The 22,695-nt window shown below is 40.4% G+C and overlaps 1 protein-coding gene across 1 annotated transcript in view; it reads left to right on the top strand.

Annotated features, from left to right (window-relative positions):
• Window positions 1-22,695, top strand: part of LOC115498668 (lethal(3)malignant brain tumor-like protein 4) — a 284,214-nt gene that overhangs the window by 233,237 nt on the left and 28,282 nt on the right. The window contains exon 13 of the mRNA XM_032595338.1: window positions 20,651-20,824. Coding sequence (XP_032451229.1) covers window positions 20,651-20,824 — 174 coding nt within the window. The remainder of the gene's footprint in view (window positions 1-20,650; window positions 20,825-22,695) is intronic.

Here is a 22,695-nt window from a genome sequence, read left to right as displayed (position 1 = left end):
GGGTTTTATGTTTGAAATCCCGCATGGCATCAATTCCAGTGACATCCGTACATGGATAAATTATAGGTATGTACATTTTATATCTATGTATCTGTTATTTCCTTAGTAACTGATATCCTCCTGAGATGCTAAGGCATAAAGTAGCCCAATCTTACTCAGTTTACACTTATATGAATAATTTATTTTCTTATATTATTTTAAGGAACTTATAGTAGAGAAGATGCATATATACAAATAATAGTATAATGAGATAAATACTCATAAAAACTGGAAAATTTGTGTTAAATCTAGGAAGCATTGATTTTTCTGATATGACCAGAATTTAGGTTTTATGGATGGTTAAAATGAAGAGGGCTCTGCAAGGCAGTCAGATCAAGGGGATCCTTGAATGTATGCAAAAGAATTTCTTTCTTTTTTTTAAATTTTTTTTAATGTTTATTTTTGACAGAGAGAGACAGACAGAGCATGAACGGGGTAGGGTCAGAGAGAGAGAGGGAAACACAAATCTGAAGCAGGCTCCAGGATCTGAGCTGTCAGCACAGAGCCCGACGCGGGGCTCGAACTGACAGAGAGCAAGATCTTGACCTGAGCCGAAGTCGGACGCCCAACTGACTGAGCCACAAAAGAATTTCAATTTGAGTCTAAGAGTGCACATTTATAACAGGTAGAAGGAAGGAAAGAAATAATGCCTCCCTTTTCCTGAACTTCATCTACAATATGAAAATTGAATCCTTATAACTAACAGCATTATGAATTATAGATGGATAAACTAGGGTTGGAACAGCCTTCATCAAATGCACGTGCACCAGTTATTATATTAAGCACTCTTGGGGCGCCTGGGTGGCGCAGTCGGTTAAGCGTCTGACTTCAGCCAGGTCACGATCTCGCGGTCCGTGAGTTCGAGCCCCGCGTCAGGCTCTGGGCTGATGGCTCGGAGCCTGGAGCCTGTTTCCGATTCTGTGTCTCCCTCTCTCTCTGCCCCTCCCCCGTTCATGCTCTGTCTCTCTCTGTCCCAAAAATAAATAAAAAACGTTGAAAAAAAATTAAAAAAAAAAAAAGCACTCTGCATCCAGTATAACCCTTACATTGACACAGTGAGTGGAATGAGATTCTTCATGTTACATGTGAGGAGACCATGATCTGTAGAGGATGAGGATTGGCGGTAGAAGGATTGAAACTCAACCTGGTCACTAAAGCCTCTTTTGCTGCAGGATCCCTCAGGTGCTTTAGATGAGTAGAATAAATTATACCCTGAAAAAGAGAAGTAAAGAAAGGAAGAGCCTTCAGTAAAGTTTCTTAACATTAAAATCATCATTAGGAACCAGAAAGATGGAGCAAACATATTTTTCTCTATTACTCCCACTAAAACGTGGACATATATAAAAGAAACATGAAGGCTATGAAAAGTGGAGAGGAGGAGGCAGACCAGTTAGAGACCTTAAGACCTGAGTAATAGCACAGTGATAAAATTCCCTGTGTTTTCTTTCTCCACACATATCCTAGACTCATTGTTTTCATTTATTCATTTGTTTTAAGTGCATTGATAATTGCTTGTTGAAGCATGGTTTTTATTATGGCTGCTTTGCATTTCTTGTGAACTAATTCTATCATTTGTGTCATCCTGATGTTGGCATTAGCAGCATGCAAATATGCAATTATAGAGCTCACCAGTAAAAGTAAATATACAGAATAGTATTCAAATTCAGAATAGTCTTAATTGTGTAACGGTGGTACATCAGTCACTTTAACTCTAAAAAAAAGGTAAATGAAAAAAGTTTAAAAATAGCTATAGCTATAGTAATCTATTATAGATTAACAATATAAAAAGATGTAAATTGTTACATCAATAACATAAGAAATGGGAGGGAGAAGTATAGTGGTTTAAATACAATGGATTTAAGTTATTAGCTGCCTAAAATAGATTATTATAACTATGTTTTATATAAACCTTATGGTAATCACAAAGAAAACAAACCTGTAGTAGATACACATACTATAAAGAAATAGGAATCAAAGTATATTGTTACAAAAAAACCCATCAAATCACAAAGGAAGACAGCAAGAGAGGAAGGAGAGAATAAAGAAACTATAAAACATTCAGAAAACACTTAACAAGATGGCATTAGTAATTCTTTGCCTTTAAATAACCACTTTTTTTTTTTGTTTTGTTTTGTTTTCAACGTTTTATTATTTATTTTTGGGACAGAGAGAGACAGAGCATGAACGGGGGAGGCGCAGAGAGAGAGGGAGACACAGAATCGGAAGCAGGCTCCAGGCTCTGAGCCATCAGCCCAGAGCCCGACGCGGGGCTCGAACTCACGGACCGCGAGATCGTGACCTGGCTGAAGTCGGACGCTTAACCGACTGCGCCACCCAGGCGCCCCTTAAATAACCACTTTAAATATAAATGGATTAAATTCTCCAATCAAAAAGCATAGAGTGATTGAACATATTTTTAAAAAGATCAAACTATGTGCTGCCTGGAGAGATTCACTTTAGCTTTAAGGACTCACATAAGCTTAAAATAAAGGAATGGAAAAAGATAATCCATGCAAATGGTTACCAAAAGAGAGCAGGGGTGCCTAGATTTATGTCAAGTTAAAATATACTTTAAGTCCAAAATTATCTTATAAGATAAAGGAGGTCATTATATAATGAGAAAGGAGTCAATTTATTGAGAGGATATAACAATTGTAAATACGTAGACAGCATTGGAGATTGCAAATGTGCAAAGCAAACATTAACAGAAGTGAAGGGACAAATAGGTAGCAATAAAATAGTAGAAGACTTCAGCACCTCACTTTCAGCAATGGATAGATTATCCAGACATAAAATCAATAGGAAACAATGAATTTGAGCAGTATAGACAGAACATGTGTGTATAATAGACATACAGAGAACATTCTGTCCCAAAACAACAAAATACACACTCAAGCACACTTTGAACGTTATTCAGGATATATCATATGTTAGGTAACAAAACAAATCTTAACAGATTTATGAAAATTGAAATAATATAAAGTATCTTTTCCAACCATGGTGGTATGAAACTAGAAATCAGTAACATGAGGAAAATTAGACAATTCAGAAATATATGAATGTTAACACACTCATGAACAACCAATAGTTCAAAGAAGAAGTCAAAAAGGAACTTTTTTAAAAAACCTTGAAACAAAGGAAAATGAGACACAACATTAGGGGATGCAGTAAATGGAGGTCTAAGATTAAAATCTGTATCAATAAATGCCTACACAAAGAAAAAAGAACAATCTCAAATAAACAACCTAACATTATAACTCAGGGAACTAGGACAAAAAGAATAAAATAAGACCAAAATTAGTACATGGCAGTAAGTAATAAAGATTAGAGTGGAGATAAATGAAATTGTTATTAGAAACAATAAAAAGATCAATGGAACTAAGTTATCTTTTTGAAAAGATTAAAAACACCTTTAGCTAGTCTAAGAAAAGAGGAAAAAGACTAAAACAAATAAAATTAGGGGAAAAATTACAGCTGCAATCCATATAAAGGATCACAAGAGACTACTATGAACAATTACATACCAATAAATTGTAGAACCTAGAAAGTAAATCCCTAGAAACATACAATCTTCCAAGATTGAATCATGAGGAAATAGAAAATTGAACAGATCAGTAATGAGTAAGGAGAATGAATGAATCATCAAAAACCTCACAACCAAGGGAAATCCTAGATCAGATGATTTTACTGGTGAATAATACTAAACACTTAAAGAATTAATTCCAGTCCTCAACTCTTCCAAAAAAGTAAAAAGGAGGGAGTACTTCCAAACTCATTTTATGAGGTCAGCAATTCCCTAATACCAAAACCATACAAGGACACTACAAAAAAAGAAATTTATATGCCAGTATCCCTAATGAACATAGATGCAGAAACCCTCAACAAAATACTAGCAAACCATATTTAACAGCATGTCAAAATGACCATACACCATGATTGAGGGGGATCTATCCCAGGAATGCAAGGATGGTTCAACAAATGCAAATCAATAAACACGATACACCATATTAATAGACTGAAGGATAAAAATCATATAATCATAACATATGCCAAAAAAATTTGACACAATTCAGAATTTTTATGATAAAAACTGTCAACAAATTAGGTATAGAAAGAATGTAGCTCAACATGATAAAAGGTGATACGTGACAAGTCTACAGCTAACATTATACTCAGTGGCGAAAAGCTGAAAGCTTTTCCTCTAAGAAGAGACAAAGACAAGGAAGCCCACTCTTGCCACTTTTGTTCAACATATTTCTGTAAGGGCTGCCCAGATAATAAGGCAAGAAAAAAATTAAAAGGACTCTAGATCAGAAATGAAGAAGTAGGCGCAGGAAGATGGCTGCGTAGGAGGACACTGGGCTCACCGCGCGTCCTGCTGATCACTTAGATTCCACCTACACCTGCCTAAATAACCCAGAAAACCGCCAGAGGATTAGCAGAACGGAGTCACCGGACCCAAGTGCAGACGAGAGGCCCACGGAAGAGGGTAGGAAGGGCGGCGAGGCGGTGCGCGCTCCACGGACTGGCGGGAGGGAGCCGGGGCGGAGGGGCGGCTCGCCAGCCAAGCAGAGCCCCCGAGTCCGGCTTGCAAAAGCGGAGGGGCCTGACGGACTGTGTTCCGACAGCAAGCGCGACTTAGCGTCTGGGAGGTCATAAGTTAACAGCTCTGCTCGGAAAGCGGGAAGGCTGGAGGACAAAGGGAGGGTGAGCTGCGGAGCCCCCCGGACGACAGAGCTCAGTTTGGCGGGGAACAAAGGCGCTCGCCAGCGCCATCTCCCCCGCCCATCCCCCAGCCAAAATCCCAAAGGGAACCGGTTCCGGCCAAGGAAATTGCTCGCTCCGAGCAAACACCCAACTCTGTGCTTCTGCGGAGCCAAACCTCCGGCAGCGGATCTGACTCCCTCCGGCTGCCACAGGGCCCCTCCTGAAGTGGATCACCTAAGGAGAAGCGAGCTAAGCCTGCCCCCCCTCCCGCCGTGCACCTTGCCTTCCCACCCCAGCTAATACACCAGATCCCCAGCATCACAAGCCTGGCACTGTGCAAGTAGCCCAGACGGGCCACGCCACCCCACAGTGAATCCCGCCCCTAGGAGAGGGGAAGAGAAGGCACACACCAGTCTGACTGTGGCCCCAGCGGTGGGCTGGGGGCAGACATCAGGACTGACTGCGGCCCCGCCCACCAACTCCAGTTATACACCACAGCACAGGGGAAGTGCCCTGCAGGTCCTCACCACACCAGGGACTATCCAAAATGACCAAGCGGAAGAATTCCCCTCAGAAGAATCTCCAGGAAATAACAACAGCTAATGAGCTGATCAAAAAGGATTTAAATAATATAACAGAAAGTGAATTTAGAATAATAGTCATAAAATTAATCGCTGGGCTGGAAAACAGTATACAGGACAGCAGAGAATCTCTTGCTACAGAGATCAAGGGACTAAGGAACAGTCACGAGGAGCTGAAAAACGCTTTAAAGGAAATGCAAAACAAAATGCAAACCACCACAGCTCGGATGGAAGAGGCAGAGGAGAGAATAGGTGAACTAGAAGATAAAGTTATGGAAAAAGAGGAAGCTGAGAAAAAGAGAGATAAAAAAATCCAGGAGTATGAGGGGAAAATTAGAGAACTAAGTGATACACTAAAAAGAAATAATATACGCATAATTGGTATTCCAGAGGAGGAAGAGAGAGGGAAAGGTGCTGAAGGGGTACTTGAAGAAATAATAGCTGAGAACTTCCCTGAACTGGGGAAGGAAAAAGGCATTGAAATCCAAGAGGCACAGAGAACTCCCTTCAGACGTAACTTGAATCGATCTTCTGCACGACATATCATAGTGAAACTGGCAAAATACAAGGATAAAGAGAAAATTCTGAAAGCAGCAAGGGGTAAACGTGCCCTCACATATAAAGGGAGACCTATAAGACTCGTGACTGATCTCTCTTTTGAAACTTGGCAGGCCAGAAAGAATTGGCACGAGATTTTCAGGGTGCTAGACAGCAAAAATATGCAGCCGAGAATCCTTTATCCAGCAAGTCTGTCATTTAGAATAGAAGGAGAGATAAAGGTCTTCCCAAACAAACAAAAACTGAAGGAATTTGTCACCACTAAACCAGCCCTACAAGAGATCCTAAGGGGGACCCTGTGAGACAAAGTACCAGAGACATCACTACAAGCATAAAACATACAGACATCACAATGACTCTAAACCCGTATCTTCCTATAATAACACTAAATGTAAACGGATTAAATGCGCCAACCAAAAGACATAGGGTATCAGAATGGATAAAAAAACAAGACCCATCTATTTGCTGTCTACAAGAGACTCATTTTAGACCTGAGGACACCTTTAGATTCAGAGTGAGGGGATGGAAAACTATTTATCATGCTACTGGAAGCCAAAAGAAAGCTGGAGTAGCCATACTTATATCAGACAAACTAGACTTTAAATTAAAGGCTGTAACAAGAGATGAAGAAGGACATTATATAATAGTTACAGGGTCTATCCATCAGGAAGAGCTAACAATTATAAATGTCTACGCGCCGAATACCGGAGCCCCCAAGTATATAAAACAATTACTCATAAACAGAAGCAACCTTATTGATAAGAATGTGGTAATTGCAGGGGACTTTAACACCCCACTTACAGAAATGGATAGATCATCTAGACACACGGTCAATAAAGAAACAAGGGCCCTGAATGACACATTGGATCAGATGGACTTGACAGATATATTTAGAACTCTGCATCCCAAAGCAACAGAATATACTTTCTTCTCGAGTGCACATGGAACATTCTCCAAGATAGATCATATACTGGGTCACAAAACAGCCCTTCATAAGTTTACAAGAATTGAAATTATACCATGCATACTTTCAGACCACAATGCTATGAAGCTTGAAATCAACCACAGGAAAAAGTCTGGAAAACCTCCAAAAGCGTGGAGGTTAAAGAACACCCTACTAACGAATGAGTGGGTCAACCAGGCAATTAGAGAAGAAATCAAAAAATATATGGAAACAAACGAAAATGAAAATACAACAATCCAAATGATTTGGGACGCAGCGAAGGCAGTCCTGAGAGGAAAATACATTGCAATCCAGGCCTATCTCAAGAAACAAGAAAAATCCCAAATACAAAATCTAACAGCACACCTAAAGGAAATAGAAGCAGAACAGCAAAGGCAGCCTAAACCCAGCAGAAGAAGAGAAATAATAAAGATCAGAGCAGAAATAAACAATATAGAATCTAAAAAAACTGTAGAGCAGATCAACGAAACCAAGAGTTGGTTTTTTGAAAAAATAAACAAAATTGACAAACCTCTAGCCAGGCTTCTCAAAAAGAAAAGGGAGATGACCCAAATAGATAAAATCATGAATGAAAATGGAATTATTACAACCAATCCCTCAGAGATACAAACAATTATCAGGGAATACTATGAAAAATTATATGCCAACAAATTGGACAACCTGGAAGAAATGGACACATTCCTGAACACCCACACTCTTCCAAAACTCAATCAGGAGGAAATAGAAAGCTTGAACAGACCCATAACCAGCGAAGAAATCGAATCGGTTATCAAAAATCTCCCAACAAATAAGAGTCCAGGACCAGATGGCTTCCCAGGGGAGTTCTACCAGACATTTAAAGCAGAGATAATACCTATCCTTCTCAAGCTATTCCAAGAAATAGAAAGGGAAGGAAAACTTCCAGACTCATTCTATGAAGCCAGTATTACTTTGATTCCTAAACCAGACAGAGACCCAGTAAAAAAAGAGAACTACAGGCCAATATCCCTGATGAATATGGATGCAAAAAATTCTCAATAAGATACTAGCAAATCGAATTCAACAGCATATAAAAAGAATGATTCACCATGATCAAGTGGGATTCATTCCTGGGATGCAGGGCTGGTTCAACATTCGCAAATCAATCAACGTGATACATCACATTAACAAAAAAAAAGAGAAGAACCATATGATCCTGTCAATCGATGCAGAAAAGGCCTTTGACAAAATCCAGCACCCTTTCTTAATAAAAACCCTTGAGAAAGTCGGGATAGAAGGAACATACTTAAAGATCATAAAAGCCATTTATGAAAAGCCCACAGCTAACATCATCCTCAACGGGGAAAAACTGAGAGCTTTTTCCCTGAGATCAGGAACACGACAGGGATGCCCACTCTCACCGCTGTTGTTTAACATAGTGCTGGAAGTTCTAGCATCAGCAATCAGACAACAAAAGGAAATCAAAGGCATCAAAATTGGCAAAGATGAAGTCAAGCTTTCGCTTTTTGCAGATGACATGATATTATACATGGAAAATCCGATAGACTCCACCAAAAGTCTGCTAGAACTGATACATGAATTCAGCAAAGTTGCAGGATACAAAATCAATGTCCAGAAATCAGTTGCATTCTTATACACTAAGAATGAAGCAACAGAAAGACAAATAAAGAAAATGATCCCATTCACAATTGCACCAAGAAGCATAAAATACCTAGGAATAAATCTAACCAAAGATGTAAAGGATCTGTATGCTGAAAACTATAGAAAGCTTATGAAGGTAATTGAAGAAGACTTAAAGAAATGGAAAGACATTCCCTGCTCATGGATTGGAAAAATAAATATTGTCAAAATGTCAATACTACCCAAAGCTATCTACACATTCAATGCAATCCCAATCAAAATTGCACCAGCATTCTTCTCGAAATTAGAACAAGCAATCCTAAAATTCATATGGAACCACAAAAGGCCCCGAATAGCCAAAGGAATTTTGAAGAAGAAGACCAAAGCAGGAGGCATCACAATCCCAGACTTTAGCCTCTACTACAAAGCTGTCATCATCAAGACAGCATGGTATTGGCACAAAAACAGACACACAGACCAATGGAATAGAATAGAAACCCCAGAACTAGACCCACAAACGTATGGCCAACTCATCTTTGACAAAGCAGGAAAGAACATCCAATGGAAAAAAGACAGCCTCTTTAACAAATGGTGCTGGGAGAACTGGACAGCAACATGCAGAAGGTTGAAACTAGACCACTTTCTCACACCATTTACAAAAATAAACTCAAAATGGATAAAGGACCTAAATGTGAGACAGGAAACCATCAAAACCTTAGAGGAGAAAGCAGGAAAAGACCTCTCTGACCTCAGCCGTAGCAATCTCTTACTCGACACATCCCCAAAGGCAAGGGAATTAAAAGCAAAAGTGAATTACTGGGACCTTATGAAGATAAAAAGCTTCTGCACGGCAAAGGAAACAACCAACAAAACTAAAAGGCAACCAACGGAATGGGAAAAGATATTTGCAAATGACATATCGGACAAAGGGCTAGTATCTAAAATCTATAAAGAGCTCACCAAACTCCACACCCGAAAAACAAATAACCCAGTGAAGAAATGGGCAGAAAACATGAATAGACACTTCTCTAAAGAAGACATCCAGATGGCCAACAGGCACATGAAAAGATGTTCAGCGTCGCTCCTCATCAGGGAAATACAAATCAAAACCACACTCAGGTATCACCTCACACCAGTCAGAGTGGCCAAAATGAACAAATCAGGGGACTATAGATGCTGGCGAGGATGTGGAGAAACGGGAACCCTCTTGCACTGTTGGTGGGAATGCAAATTGGTGCAGCCGCTCTGGAAAGCAGTGTGGAGGTTCCTCAGAAAATTAAAAATAGACCTACCCTATGACCCAGCAATAGCACTGCTAGGAATTTATCCAAGGGATACAGGAGTACTGATGCATAGGGGCACTTGTACCCCAATGTTCATAGCAGCACTCTCAACAATAGCCAAATTATGGAAAGAGCCTAAATGTCCATCAACTGATGAATGGATAAAGAAATTGTGGTTTATATACACGATGGAATACTATGTGGCAATGAGAAAAAATGAAATATGGCCCTTTGTAGCAACGTGGATGGAACTGGAGAGTGTAATGCTAAGTGAAATAAGCCATACAGAGAAAGACAGATACCATATGGTTTCACTCTTATGTGGATCCTGAGAAACTTAACAGGAACCCATGGGGGAGGGGAAGGAAAAAAAAAAAAAAGAGGTTAGAGTGGGAGAGAGCCAAAGCATAAGAGACTGTTAAAAACTGAGAACAAACTGAGGGTTGATGGGGGGTGGGAGGGAGGGGAGGGTGGGTGATGGGTATTGAGGAGGGCACCTTTTGGGATGAGCACTGGGTGTTGTATGGAAACCAATTTGTCAATAAATTTCATAAAAAAAAAAAAGAAAAAGAAAAAAGACAAACAATAAAAAAAAAAGAAATGAAGAAGTAAAATGAATAAGACATGATCTTATATATGGAAAACTCTAAAAACTACACTGGAAAACTATCAGAACTAATGAATGAATTCAGTAAACTTGCAAGAAAAAATACCAATATACAAAAGTCAGTTATGTTTCTGTATACTAACAATGAACTTTCTGAAAAGAAATTAAGAAAATTTCATTTATAATAGCATCAAAAAAGGGGCGCATGGGTGACTCAGTCAGTTAAGCGTCCAACTTCAGCTCAGGTCATGATCTTGCAGTTCATGAATTGGAGCACCACGTCAGACTATGCTGACAGCTCAACCCCTCTCTGCCTCTCCTGAACTCATGCTCTGTCTCTCTCTCTCCCTCTCTCTCTCTCTCTCAAAAATAAATAAACATGAAAAAAATTTATAACAGCATCAAAAAGAATAAGATACTTAGGGATAAATTTAACCACAGAGGTGAAAGATAAGTACAGTGAAAATGATAAAACACTGATTAAAGAAATTAAAGAAGACACAAATAAATGGGAAGTTATCCCATGTTTATGGATTGAAAGAATTAAAATTGTTAAAATATCCATACTGCCCAAAGCTATCTAAAACTTCAATGCAATCTCTATCAAAATTACATTATTTTTCAAAGGAAGAGAAAAAACAATCCTAAAATTGATACAGAACCAAGAAAGACCCTGAATTGCCAAAGCAGTCTTAAGCAAAAATATCAAAGCTGTAGGCATCACACTCTTCCCTGACTTCAAATTATACTATCATACAGTCAAAACATAATAATCAAAAAAGTATGCCACTAGCATAAAAGTAGTCACATAAAGGAACAAAATAGAGCACAGAAATAAACCCACATATATATAGTCAACTGATCTTTGGAAGAGTGCCAAGCATGTACAATGGAGAAAGGATAGTGTCTTCAATAAATGACATAGGGAAAATTGGATATCCATATGCAGAATGAAACTAGACTCTTATTCCATACATAAAAATCAATTCAAAAAACTGGGGTGCCTGGGTGGCTCAGTCAGTTAAGTGTCCGACTTCAGCTCAGGTCATGATCTCATAGTCCGTGAGTTCGAGACCTGCATCAGGCTCTGTGCTGACAGCTCAGAGCCTGGAGCTGCTTCGGATTCTGTGTCTCCCTCTCTCTGCCCCTCCCCTGCTCATGCTCTGTCTCTGTCTCAAAAATAAATAAAAACATTTTTTTTTAAATCAATTCAAAATGAATTAAAAACTGAAACGTCAGTCTTGAAGCTTTAAAAGTCCTAAAGCATAGGTAAAAAGTTCCTTGGGGAACCTGGGTGACTCAGTCAGTTAGGCAACTAAATCCTGATGTCAGCTCAGGTCTTGATCTCAGGGTCATTACTTCAAGCCCCACATCGGACTCCATGCTGGGCATGAAGCCTACTTTGTAAAAAAATTCCTTGACATTTGTCTTGGCAATGACTTTTTGAATGTGATACTAAGAACACAAGCACAAGCAACAAAAGCAAAAATAAGCAAGTAAGATTACATTGAAATAAAAAGCTTCCACACAGCAAAGGAAACCACAAACAAATGAAAAGACAACCTATGGAATGGGAGTAAATATTTGCAAAGCATACATATTTGATAAGGGTTTAATATCCAAAATATGTAAGGAACTCCTACAACTTAATCACAAAAAACCTACAAATAATCTGATTTAAAAATGGGCAAAGGACCTAACTAGACCTTTCTCCAAAGAAGACATACAGAAGGTCAACAGGCACATGAAAACATGCTTAACATCACTAATCATCAGAGAAATGCAAATTAAAACCACAATGAGATATCACTTCACGCCTGTAAGGATGACTATAATAAAAATAAAAAGATAACAAGTGTTGGTGAGCATGAGACATGGGAGTCCTTGTGCATTGTTGTGGAAATACAAAATGGTGCAGCCACTGTGGAAAACAGTATGGGGTTTCCTCAAAAAATTAAGAATAGAACTACCATATCACCCAACAACCCTGCTTCAGGTGTATATCCAAAGGAACTGAAATAAGATTCTTGAAGAGATACCTGCACTCCTATGTTTATTATAGCATTGTTTGCAATAGCCAGGGTATGGAAACAACCTAAATACCCATTGGTGGATGAACAGATTGAAAAAATGTGACATCCACATACAACAGACAATGCTGTTTAATAAGAAGGAAATCCTGCCATTTACAACAGTGAAATAAGCCAGAAAAATACTGTATGATACCACTTTTATGTGGAATCTAAAATAGACTCGTACAGAGTAGAATGGTGGATACTAGAGGTTGGGGGGGAGGAAATGGAGAGGTGACAGGTTAAAAGGTACAAGGTTTCAGTTATGTAAGGTCAATAAATTCTGCAGATCTATTATAAAGCACAGTGCGTATAGCTAATAGTGTATACTTAAAATTTGCTAAGAAAGTAGATCTTAAATTAAATGTTCTCTTTTTTGAATGTTTATTTATTTTGAGAGAGAGAGAGAGAGTGCATGCATGTGCCGGTGTGTGTGCTCCAGTGGGGATGGGGGAGCGGTGGCAGAGTGAGAGAGAATCCCAAGCAGGCTCCGCCATGACTCAGGGCTCAACCCCAGGAACCATGAGATCATGGCCTGAGCCCTAATCAAGAATTGGAATACTCAACCGACTGAGCCACCTATGTGCTCCATAAGGTGCTACCACTAAAAAACTAAAATAAAATAAAATAATTAAGGTGGCAGGAGGAGAGCTTTGGAGGTGATGTGTATATTTATGGTCTTGATGGTGATGATAGTTTCACAGGTGTATATTTATCTCAAACTCATCGTGTTGTATACGTTAAGTATATACAGCTTTTTATATGTCAGCCATACCTCAATAAAGCTGCTTTAAGCAATAAAGAACCAAATAAACATTATAGAATGGAAAATAATAACCACAATAAATAGGAACATTAGTATTGTATTTTGTATCATAGAAGGCCTTTTCCAGTTAAAGATTCATGGTAGTCACAATACCAGGACCTTGCTTGATTTGTCTCATTTGGTTTTCACAAAAGTCCATATGAGAAAGCTGTTCATCACCATTTTATAGATGAGGGAGTAGGAGACAGTGGAATAGCTTGCCCAAGGTTCTGGTGCTAACAGCTTTAATCCAGTTTCCTCTGATTCTTAAACCTGTGCTTTTTGGCACTATCCTGATTATAGCCTCCATTTGCACGGTGATTCTCTTCTAACTTCCTACCTGACCATTGCAGCAAGTTCATAATATCTAGCGTGACTTCATGGGCTGCATTACCCCCACAAAAAATTGTTTCTAGAACGACATTTATTTTATCCAACTCTTTGAACTGTGAGTTCTATAGCTATCGACTTATTTTAACTCTACTTAGGAAACTTTTGTTTTTAATATTCATACTTGTTTTTTACTGTGTGCATTCACTTTTCTAATGCTTTTAATGACAATTAAGTGAGGTATCAGCTGTGTTATGGGCAAGGCTAGTCAGAATCAGAGAAAATTTGCCTGTAACTTGTCTTGAGCAACTGTTTTAAAGCCGCCTGAATTTGAGGAAAATTGGCCCTGAGACCTTAGAATCTGACATCTATGCCAGTTGATTTTTGTCCATCTCTGTGTCTGAGAACAACATAATAGAAATTGTGTTACATCCTCAGTACATATTTTAAAAATTATGATGTTTCTTTCTTCCTGGGTCTATATTTCCAACATATTATTTGTACGTGCTCTTAATCCTCATAGAAGCAAAATCATCAATAATTTAAGTCATGTTAGCTCTTAAAAGTTTCTGTAGAAACTATATAGGTATTCCATAATTTCAGCAATCTGAACTGGAGTATGTATCATGTTTTTTAGTGCCATTTGGCCAAAAAATCAGCATTTTTTTAAGAATAAAAAATGTCCAGTTAACATTCTTATACTATGTTAAGTTTAGACTGCCCACGTATTAAAGATTGAAAAGGAATGGCTTATTTTCAGAAAGTTAAATGACAGAACAAGCAGTATTCAGTCTACTGGGAAAGAGTGTGGGGTGGAGTATGGTGGGCGGGCTGCTGGTCTTCTTACATGACCGGTAGGATGCCAGTCACCTGCCAGAGAATGGGGTCTTGTCGCCTCAGGGCCCAGGGCCAAATCACAGGGCGGGCGGCATTTATTTATCTAGTTCCTTCCCATTTCCTCGCTGACCCCCTTTTTCTGCTAAGTCTCTGTGACCTCTCTCATGATCTGGCAGAGGGAGCCATTCAGTACTTCCCTGCTGCCTTTTGTTTCGGAGAGGCAGACCCCTCAGACCACCTCTTCCACGAATGCTTCCAAATAGGATTCCTCCTCCCACTCCAACAAGTATTCTTTGTCTTTCGAAGATAGATGAAAAGACTTCGAATCTAATATCCCAGGTGAGATATAATTCTTCTGGGTTGCTTATCTGGGTCATAGAAGGAAAAGCATATAGTTGGCTTGTAAAAAAAAAAAATCGAGGCTAAAATATAGAACACAGTAGGCCTCATCGAGGGGGCAGGTTAGTTACGTTAGAAAAGAACTCTTTAAAGTCTCACTCTGTTTCTAATTCGTGGGCTAGATGAGGGCGTAGTGCTAGTGCAGAACTCCTCCTGGGAGCTACTGTCTATTTCTGGCAAGTTCACTTTTCAAGATCAGGAGAAAGGTTGTCAACGACTTGACATTCTTCCTGAAATACTGCTGACCTCTGTGTTGTTGTTGTTTATTTATTTTTGGAAGTACAGCACTGAAGGGGCTATTTCATCTTTGCTGTCTTGCTGAAATTTGTAATGCTTCCCAACATTTTAATGTCATGTCACAGAGAGAAAATGGTCGCTAGTACTTGGGAACAAGAGGGGATTTCGAGCCTGGAGGAGACTGCTCCAGGCTGGGAGGACTGGCCTGGGACTCTGGCCAGTGCAGCTGTACATTGGTTGGGAAGCTACCATTAGAAAAGTTGTGACAACTCAGTTATAACCTTCTGGCCAAAACTGCCCCCTACCTGGGATGTGACAGAACATGGCCCATTGTTTTCAGCAGACCAGGGTAGTCAAAGAGAAGCAGAAACCAAATTTGCAGCTTAGGTATGAGAAAATGAACAGAGTGTTGATACAAGATGATAACATAGTAGAATGAGCAAAACTGGAGTCCGAGAGGTTGGGCAGTCAGGAGTCGTCCTCTAGACTCAGAATTGGGACCAGATGGGGAATCCATGATGAACGTAGGGATCCAATTAGAGGGCAAAGCACAGTAATAGAGAATAATTGAGGGTGACAAGCACACAGAAGACCAGCCAGGTAGTATCTGGGAAGTGGATCCTCGCTCTGGGGTTGGAACTGGGAGGCAGAAATCCTATCCTGCGAAGGGGCCAAGAAGAAAGTAGGAACATAGAGCTTCTGTCCCAGTAGGGCCCCCAAATTCTAGCTGTAGCAGCAGACCAGGCATTTAGGAACAAGGACCAAGGCATATGCCTCATTGGTAGACTCAGAGCCCACGAGGCTGCCCAGAGTCCTGAACGACGGCATGAGCGCTGGTATCAGCCGTGGGCACCGTTCAGGTTTGGACCTTTGAATCCTAGAATGGATGACTGCGTTTCGCAAATTACCTTCGGCCTCAGATCAGGATTGGTCCTGGGAATATGGGGAAACTGCACCAACCTGTGAGCAAAAAGGAGGACAATCCAAAGGCTGAGGGTCCTCCTGGGCCCGACACAAAACGCAGCGATTCAGCCTCAGCTGCCAGGCGCTGCTGCGTCCGGCCTTGCCCCGTTGTGACTCGAAGACAGAGCAACAGTCAGGAGTGCTCCTCAAAGGAGTACAGGCCAGTTTTCTGAAGAAAAAAAACATGTATACCAGTAAAATTTACTTTTACTTTCCCGTTCATCCTCCGATGTTAACGTTATACTAAAAGATTCGGAAAAGCAAAAGTAATATTTCTAATTGCCATCGTTTTTATGTTTCTTGCTGTTTATGAAGAGGACTACTAGGATCTCCATTTTTGATCTGTTAGAAAATCTCTTTTAAAACTTGTCTGCAGCTGGCTGGCACCTTTCTCCTTATTTAGTGTTTACCCTCCGTTCATATGCCTTGCTGTCGGTGAGCTTGGGACTGACATGTTTTTTAATCAATTATGCGGTCGAACCATATGAAATTTGGATATTTGACTGTCTTTGTGTTTTAGAATCTTCACTTTCCTATGGGCCAACCTGGTAGTACCTGCTGTCTCTTGCTTCTTTTCCTGCAAACAGCAAACACGCCCTTAATTAAGGAGGGACCCAGAACCAGGCTGCTCCGTCAAAGGAACTGCATCTTCCACACAATGCTGCTGCTCAGTGCTTCCCCTCAGCCTGCAGTTTTTACACTTCCTGTCTTGGCCAGAATGAGCTGAAATTTGAATGCACGGCTTTCCTGTCAGTCAGAAGCTGACATCTTACCTGGACCAACAGAGCTTTAAGCCATAAGAATTTCAGCTTAGGTCAACAATTTTCTAAAGAGTCTGTGTCCTCAGAACCTCCTTTCCCCAATATTTACCTAGCTCATAAGTAAGTTTTAGGGGCACCTGTGGCTTAGTTGGTTAAGCGCCCGACTTTGGCTCAGGTCACGATCTCACAGCTCATGAGTTTGAACCCTGCATCGGGCTCTGTGCTGACAGCTCAGAGCCTGGAGCCTGCTTCAGATTCTGTGTCCCCCTCTCTCTCTGCCCCTCCCCAGCTTGCACTCTGTCTCTCTCTCACAAAAATAAATAAACATTTAAAAAGGTAAGTTTTAAATAGTTTTATCACACCTAGAACAACCAATTCAGTGGGTTTTTTTCCTATGGGTATAGATTTATGTGGAATCATGCATGCTGTTACACACACATACACACACATGCACATGCACGTGAGTAAGGTTCTGCATTTTCAGAAAGGCAGGCCAAAGTTTGGGATGCCCTCTCTTTAACATAAGTATTTCTCTGCAGAGAACACAAGTAAGCACAGGGGCGCCTGGGTGGCTCAGTCGGTTAATCGTCTGACTTCAGCTCAGGTCATGATCTCACGGTCCGTGAGTTCGAGGCCTGCGTCGGGCTCTTGTGCTGCCAGCTCAGAGCCTGGAGCCTGCTTCGGATTCCGTGTCTCCCTCTCCCTCTGCCCCTCCCCTGCTCATGCTCTGTCTCTCTCTGTCTCAAAGATAAATAAAAACATTAAAAAGAATTTTAAAAAAACAAGTAAGCACAGCGTTGCAATCCAGAAACTTGTTCCCAGCACAACGCAGGTTAAAAAGGGTACAGACAACTGTATCTGAGAGCCCCTCATCCCTTGCTTCTTTTGTGCTTTCGTCTCCCATCGTTATCTTCCTTCAAGTTCTTCACCAAAATATGCAACATATGCTCCTGTCATTTGACATATTCTTTTGCACTTCACACTTCATTCTGATCTGTGTGCTCTGGAGACGTGTTCTCACAGGGCTTGCCTCGTGGAATCGGGAGGCGCTCCATTCTTGTGACGCTCGGTGCGTCCCATTCCGTTTTGCATCCCTCATTACTGCAGAGACAGAGAGGAGCTAGGATGGAATTGGGAAGTAATAAGCAGGTGATTAGATGACTAGAGGGACTGATTTCTGAGTGAAGGTTGAGGGAAACAAAATTTCTCTAAACTGAAGCAAATGCCGAGCAAGAAGGTCTGTGGCTGCCGTCTACAGTGCTGGACAAACTGGACAAATAAGCCTTGGGAAGAGAGTGTTAGTGCCACGCAGCACATGTTGGGGTGAGGATGTGGAATTAGGAAAACTCATGACTGTAATGAATCATTTAAAAGTCTCAAATTGAAGGGCACCTTGATGGCTCAGTCGGTTGAGCGTCTGACTCTTGATTTGGGCTCAGGTCATGATCCCAGGGTTGTGGGTTTGAACCCTGCGTTGGGCTCTGCACTTAGCATGGAGCCTGCTTAAGATTCTCTCTCTCTTCCTCCCTCTGCCCCTTTTCCCCACTTGTGCTCTTTGTCTCTCTCTCTCTCTCTAAAAAAAAAAGTCTTAAATTGTGTATGGGTTAGATGGATAGCAAAACTTCAGAGTAATAGTATCTTAATGAAAACTCAGTTGTACTTGAAATAAACACTTCCCAGTTTCCCTTAGGATAGCCTCAACTTTTTTCTGCAGGAAGTTCTTTCAAAACTCCCCATTAGATCTCATATGCTGTAGCTTAAACAAATTAACTCCTGCTGCGTTGTTATTAGAAACAGTACTTACTCACATCTTCGGTCCTCACATGGGACTCTGGCACACGCTGACATATTTCCCCCAGACATGAGACGCAGCAAACAATACTGCTCTACCCTGTAAATACCTGCCTTGGTTTCCCTTTGCACAAGAATTATACCACAGTGCTCTCAAGTTTCTTCCTTTTTTTTTAATGTTTTATTTTTATTTTTGAGAGAGAGCACAAGCAGGGGAGGGGCATAGAGGGAGGCCGGCAGAGGATCTGAAGTGGGCTATGGGCTCTGTGCTGACAGCAGCAAGCCCTGTGCAGGATGCAGGGCTCGAACTCTTGAAACGTGGGATCATGACCTGAGCTGAAGTCGGACTGAGCCACCCAGGTGCCCCTCATGTTTCTTCTTTTGATGATGTTAAGAACCTTGTCCCCCTTCTGCCCATCTTATTGGTGCTAATAATTAAGTCAACAATTTTGAGGCTTTTTAAGAAAGTGCCAGTCAACTTAGGGAAAGTTGCTTATCCTGTGTGCGACTGTTTTCTTACCTGTAAAATAAATATGTCAATACCACCTTTGGGTATTTAGTAATAAATATTAGAAATAATCTATGTAAAAAACTTGAATTTTAATGGACCTATAGTACACAGTCATCAGAGGTACCTTTTTTGGTCTTATTATAAATTGTATTTGTTAGTATACATCTTCACTAGATTTATAGCAGATGTTCAGTTAATGGATTATTGAATCAATAACTAAACAAACTAATAAATCAATGCCAAGTATTACACATTACGGAACATGAATGTAAAGGGGACCCTCCTGTCTGCAGCAAAGGCTGATGATCATCCCTGTTGCCAGTTTAGATTCACTCTGGCTTGTTTGGTCAGGCTGGTGTCATCCTAACCACGCCATCCCAAAGTCCAGAAGATCAATTGTAGATATAGGTTGGTACTAAAGGCTTTCTGGGGTTAGATTGTTTGTACGTTCTCCTTGGAAAACTCCACTCTATTTTAAAATAGAGGAAAAACTGCATTGGTCCCTGATTTTATCATGCCATTAAAATAGCAAAAGAAAACGTTTATGTTTTCATAATAAAAGAATTTATTATGCATCATATATCGGCAAATATACGGTAAATTGGAAGTAAACTCATAAAAAAGACCCAACTGCTTAGATATTGATGCATTTGACTATGTGCTTCCCTACATGGAGAGGATGATAGCACTGGGATAATAGTAGCCACTATCATATAATGGGGTGTGTACATGTGTGTCAGTGTGAGATTTCTCATGGTCCCAACAACCCTTAGGGTTGGATCTGATTTTCCCATTTAACTGGAGAGAAACTGAAGCTTGAGCATGAAGTACCTTCCCCAGGGTTGTGCACAGGTGACCTCCTGTCACACCTGTGCTTTCCCTGACAGTGGCTCTCTGATTCCTCAGCAGCGGCAGAGCTTTGGGGCTTCTTTAGAGACAGGGATGTGGGCAGAGAAATTTAACAGAGACTACTGATCAGCGTATAGAAAGAACCAGATCCTGTGTCCTGGCAGATCCTTGCTAGTTAGGCTCCAAACAACATTTCAGATTCAGGATCCAGCCTTCACTGTGGTCTCTCCGTTTTCATCTGAGGTGTCTCTTCACGTTCAAACACGGCACTTCCTAGCAGGTTTCAGAAGGATTAAGCAGAAATACAATATTTCTGGATACATGAATGTTAAGAAATAAGAACAGAAAATTCTCTGATACTGGTAAATAGTTACCCATAGTATTTTGTGATGCACGTGGTCAAATCAGGGCATAAATATAAGCAAATAAAAACTTTCAATCAAGTGTTTATATGACATTTTCATCACTCTACCAGAAGCACATTATTATGTTAGTCTTAGATTTTTAAGTTTCCAAAATTGTAAAACTGTGTGTGCTAATGACTCTACCTATGATACTCTGCGGACCAGTGTCTGTGATCTGGCACCTGAGATTTCCTCAAAGGGCGATCTGAAAAGAAACATTAGGGTGTATTCAGTGAGAGGAGAATGTCTGTATTCAGGTCTTAAAGTTTGGGTGTAAGTCTGTTCCCTTGACAGTGGATTCCTGATGTATCACTATAAACTGACGACTGTGCTCTCACTTTTATACAAACCAGTGCTTTTGGCTGCCCGTATTCCGACATGAACTTGAAAAAGGAGTCAACTCTTCATGACCGTCTGCGAGAACAGACACAGGCAAATTTGGAATCTGACTCTTCACATTCAAGATCAAAGAACCTCTGTAGTTTGAACTTCAACGGAAAACACGAGAAGGTGAACAGTCAGCCCAGGTAAGGAACTTTTTGAAAATGTAAATCAGAAAGTAAAGCATGCAGAATAAGAGCAAATATTTTAACTGTACTAGTTTCTTATGTTTCCTTGAAGCGGTTATGTTCGGTTTTGGGTATGATTATGTTCACTGGCTCCTAGAATTCATCTAAGGCTTGATGTTCATTTAAAACACATTTTTTATTTCTTCGCTCACAAAAATTTGAACTTACCCCTTTCTAAATACACATGTGAGGGATAAGAAAGCACATCTCATCTATAAAATTCCGTAAGAGTCCCCTTTATCTTGAACTTCTTTACTCTTTGGTATGGTGTCAGAGTCATGGCCGAATATTTGCAGTCCCACCAGGACTGCGTCTCCTACCTGGGATCTGTCTTGTCATCGTTAATCCAGATGCACCTCACGCAGGATTTCTTCTCACTCGGAACAGTTTCCATTTTGACTCCTTGATCACGCTCTATCCTTTTGTTCTTAAGTGTGAACTTCTGTTTTAAGTAAGCATCAATTTTTGATTTTCATTTACATGCTATCATTTTCTAAGGGGCTGCAAACACAACCTTATTTGGTATGTTTTAACCTAAATGTGTTAATAATCTAACAATTTTTTTTTTAAAAAGAGCTCCCTTTCTCCAAGTCAGGAATTGTAAACAGAAAAATCCGACACTCAGTAAGTAATGGGAGATCAGACAGGTGGAGCCAAGAAACGCCTGTCAGAGCAGTGAGAAGTGGGTGTTTTTCAGACTCTGCTTCAGACAGAAGGCACTCCCCTTCAAGCCCTTGAAAGACAGTAGACCCTCCTTCCTTGAGGTTTGAAGGAGTGGCTACTTGAGGGGCTGCTGTTTCTCTGAAACCTCCAGAGCTTTGCTCTTTTCATTCAGCACGTGAGAAAGGAAGAGGTTCGTGCCTTTCAGCATGTGTGCCTGTGTTTCCACTGCAACAACTTTCTGCCCATTTATGCCATGGGTCCCAGCAAGGCTGCTCCTTCACTCCCAAGGGGAGACCCATCCGTTGGGAGAGTTTGGTGCAAAGTGTGGGTTTTGTTCTTTTTCAGGCAAATGGTGGTATAGGGTATTTGGGTGACCTTTCATTCTTGTCCAATAGCTGATTTTGGTTTTACTCTCTCTGCACACCACCGTGCAGATTAGCTCTCCTTTAATGTACAATTTCTTTCCTATGGATACTCATGCCTCTCTATTTTTGTAGCTGTATCTTGCATTTGTGTTATTTGTTATACACCCACTTCTCTTGTTGAAACTTCACAGGGTCTAGTTGTTCTTTACTGCTTTTTCCCACCCACACTGTTTACAACTGTAAGTGGTTTGAAAGCTCAAGCATCCTTTCTATTTCCTAGTTGAGGGAGAATTTTTTCCCTTCCTTTTCTTAAAACTGTTTTCCAAGGAATGGTGTTTATTTATCCCACCCAGAATTATAGAGACCAGTACATCCGTTTGCTCGTACTCTTTTTGTTCTGTTACCTTTTTTTTTTCCAAATAAAAACTCAGTTTCTCTTGTAAACATTTTAGACATTCATCCTCCATGTCAAGAGTTGGAGAGACAAAACAGATCTTTGAAATGCTTTAAAAAAGCTATTAGAACTGCCCCATTCTTTAAGGCTAACTAAGCCTTTCTTTTTTAGCAAACACGGACGTATGGCGTCCCCTATCTTGAACTCCTCGTAGGCACTTACTCTTTTCAATATATTATTATATGCTTTACCATTTTGAAGAGGATTTGCGCTGAAATACATCAGATAAGCGTAATTACTACAGTAGAAAGAAGTAGAGAATGCCAGTTGATAACCAAGCAGAAAAATCACACCTGATCCTATCCTGTCGAATCCTATTCACGGATGCCAAGCACTGTAGAAGTAGC

This window comes from Lynx canadensis, chromosome D3, assembly GCF_007474595.2.
Source record: "Lynx canadensis isolate LIC74 chromosome D3, mLynCan4.pri.v2, whole genome shotgun sequence".
NCBI classification, from domain to species: Eukaryota; Metazoa; Chordata; class Mammalia; order Carnivora; family Felidae; genus Lynx; species Lynx canadensis.
The sequence above is the reverse complement of the archived record's forward strand: the minus strand, read 5'-3'. Positions and strand labels throughout refer to the sequence as shown.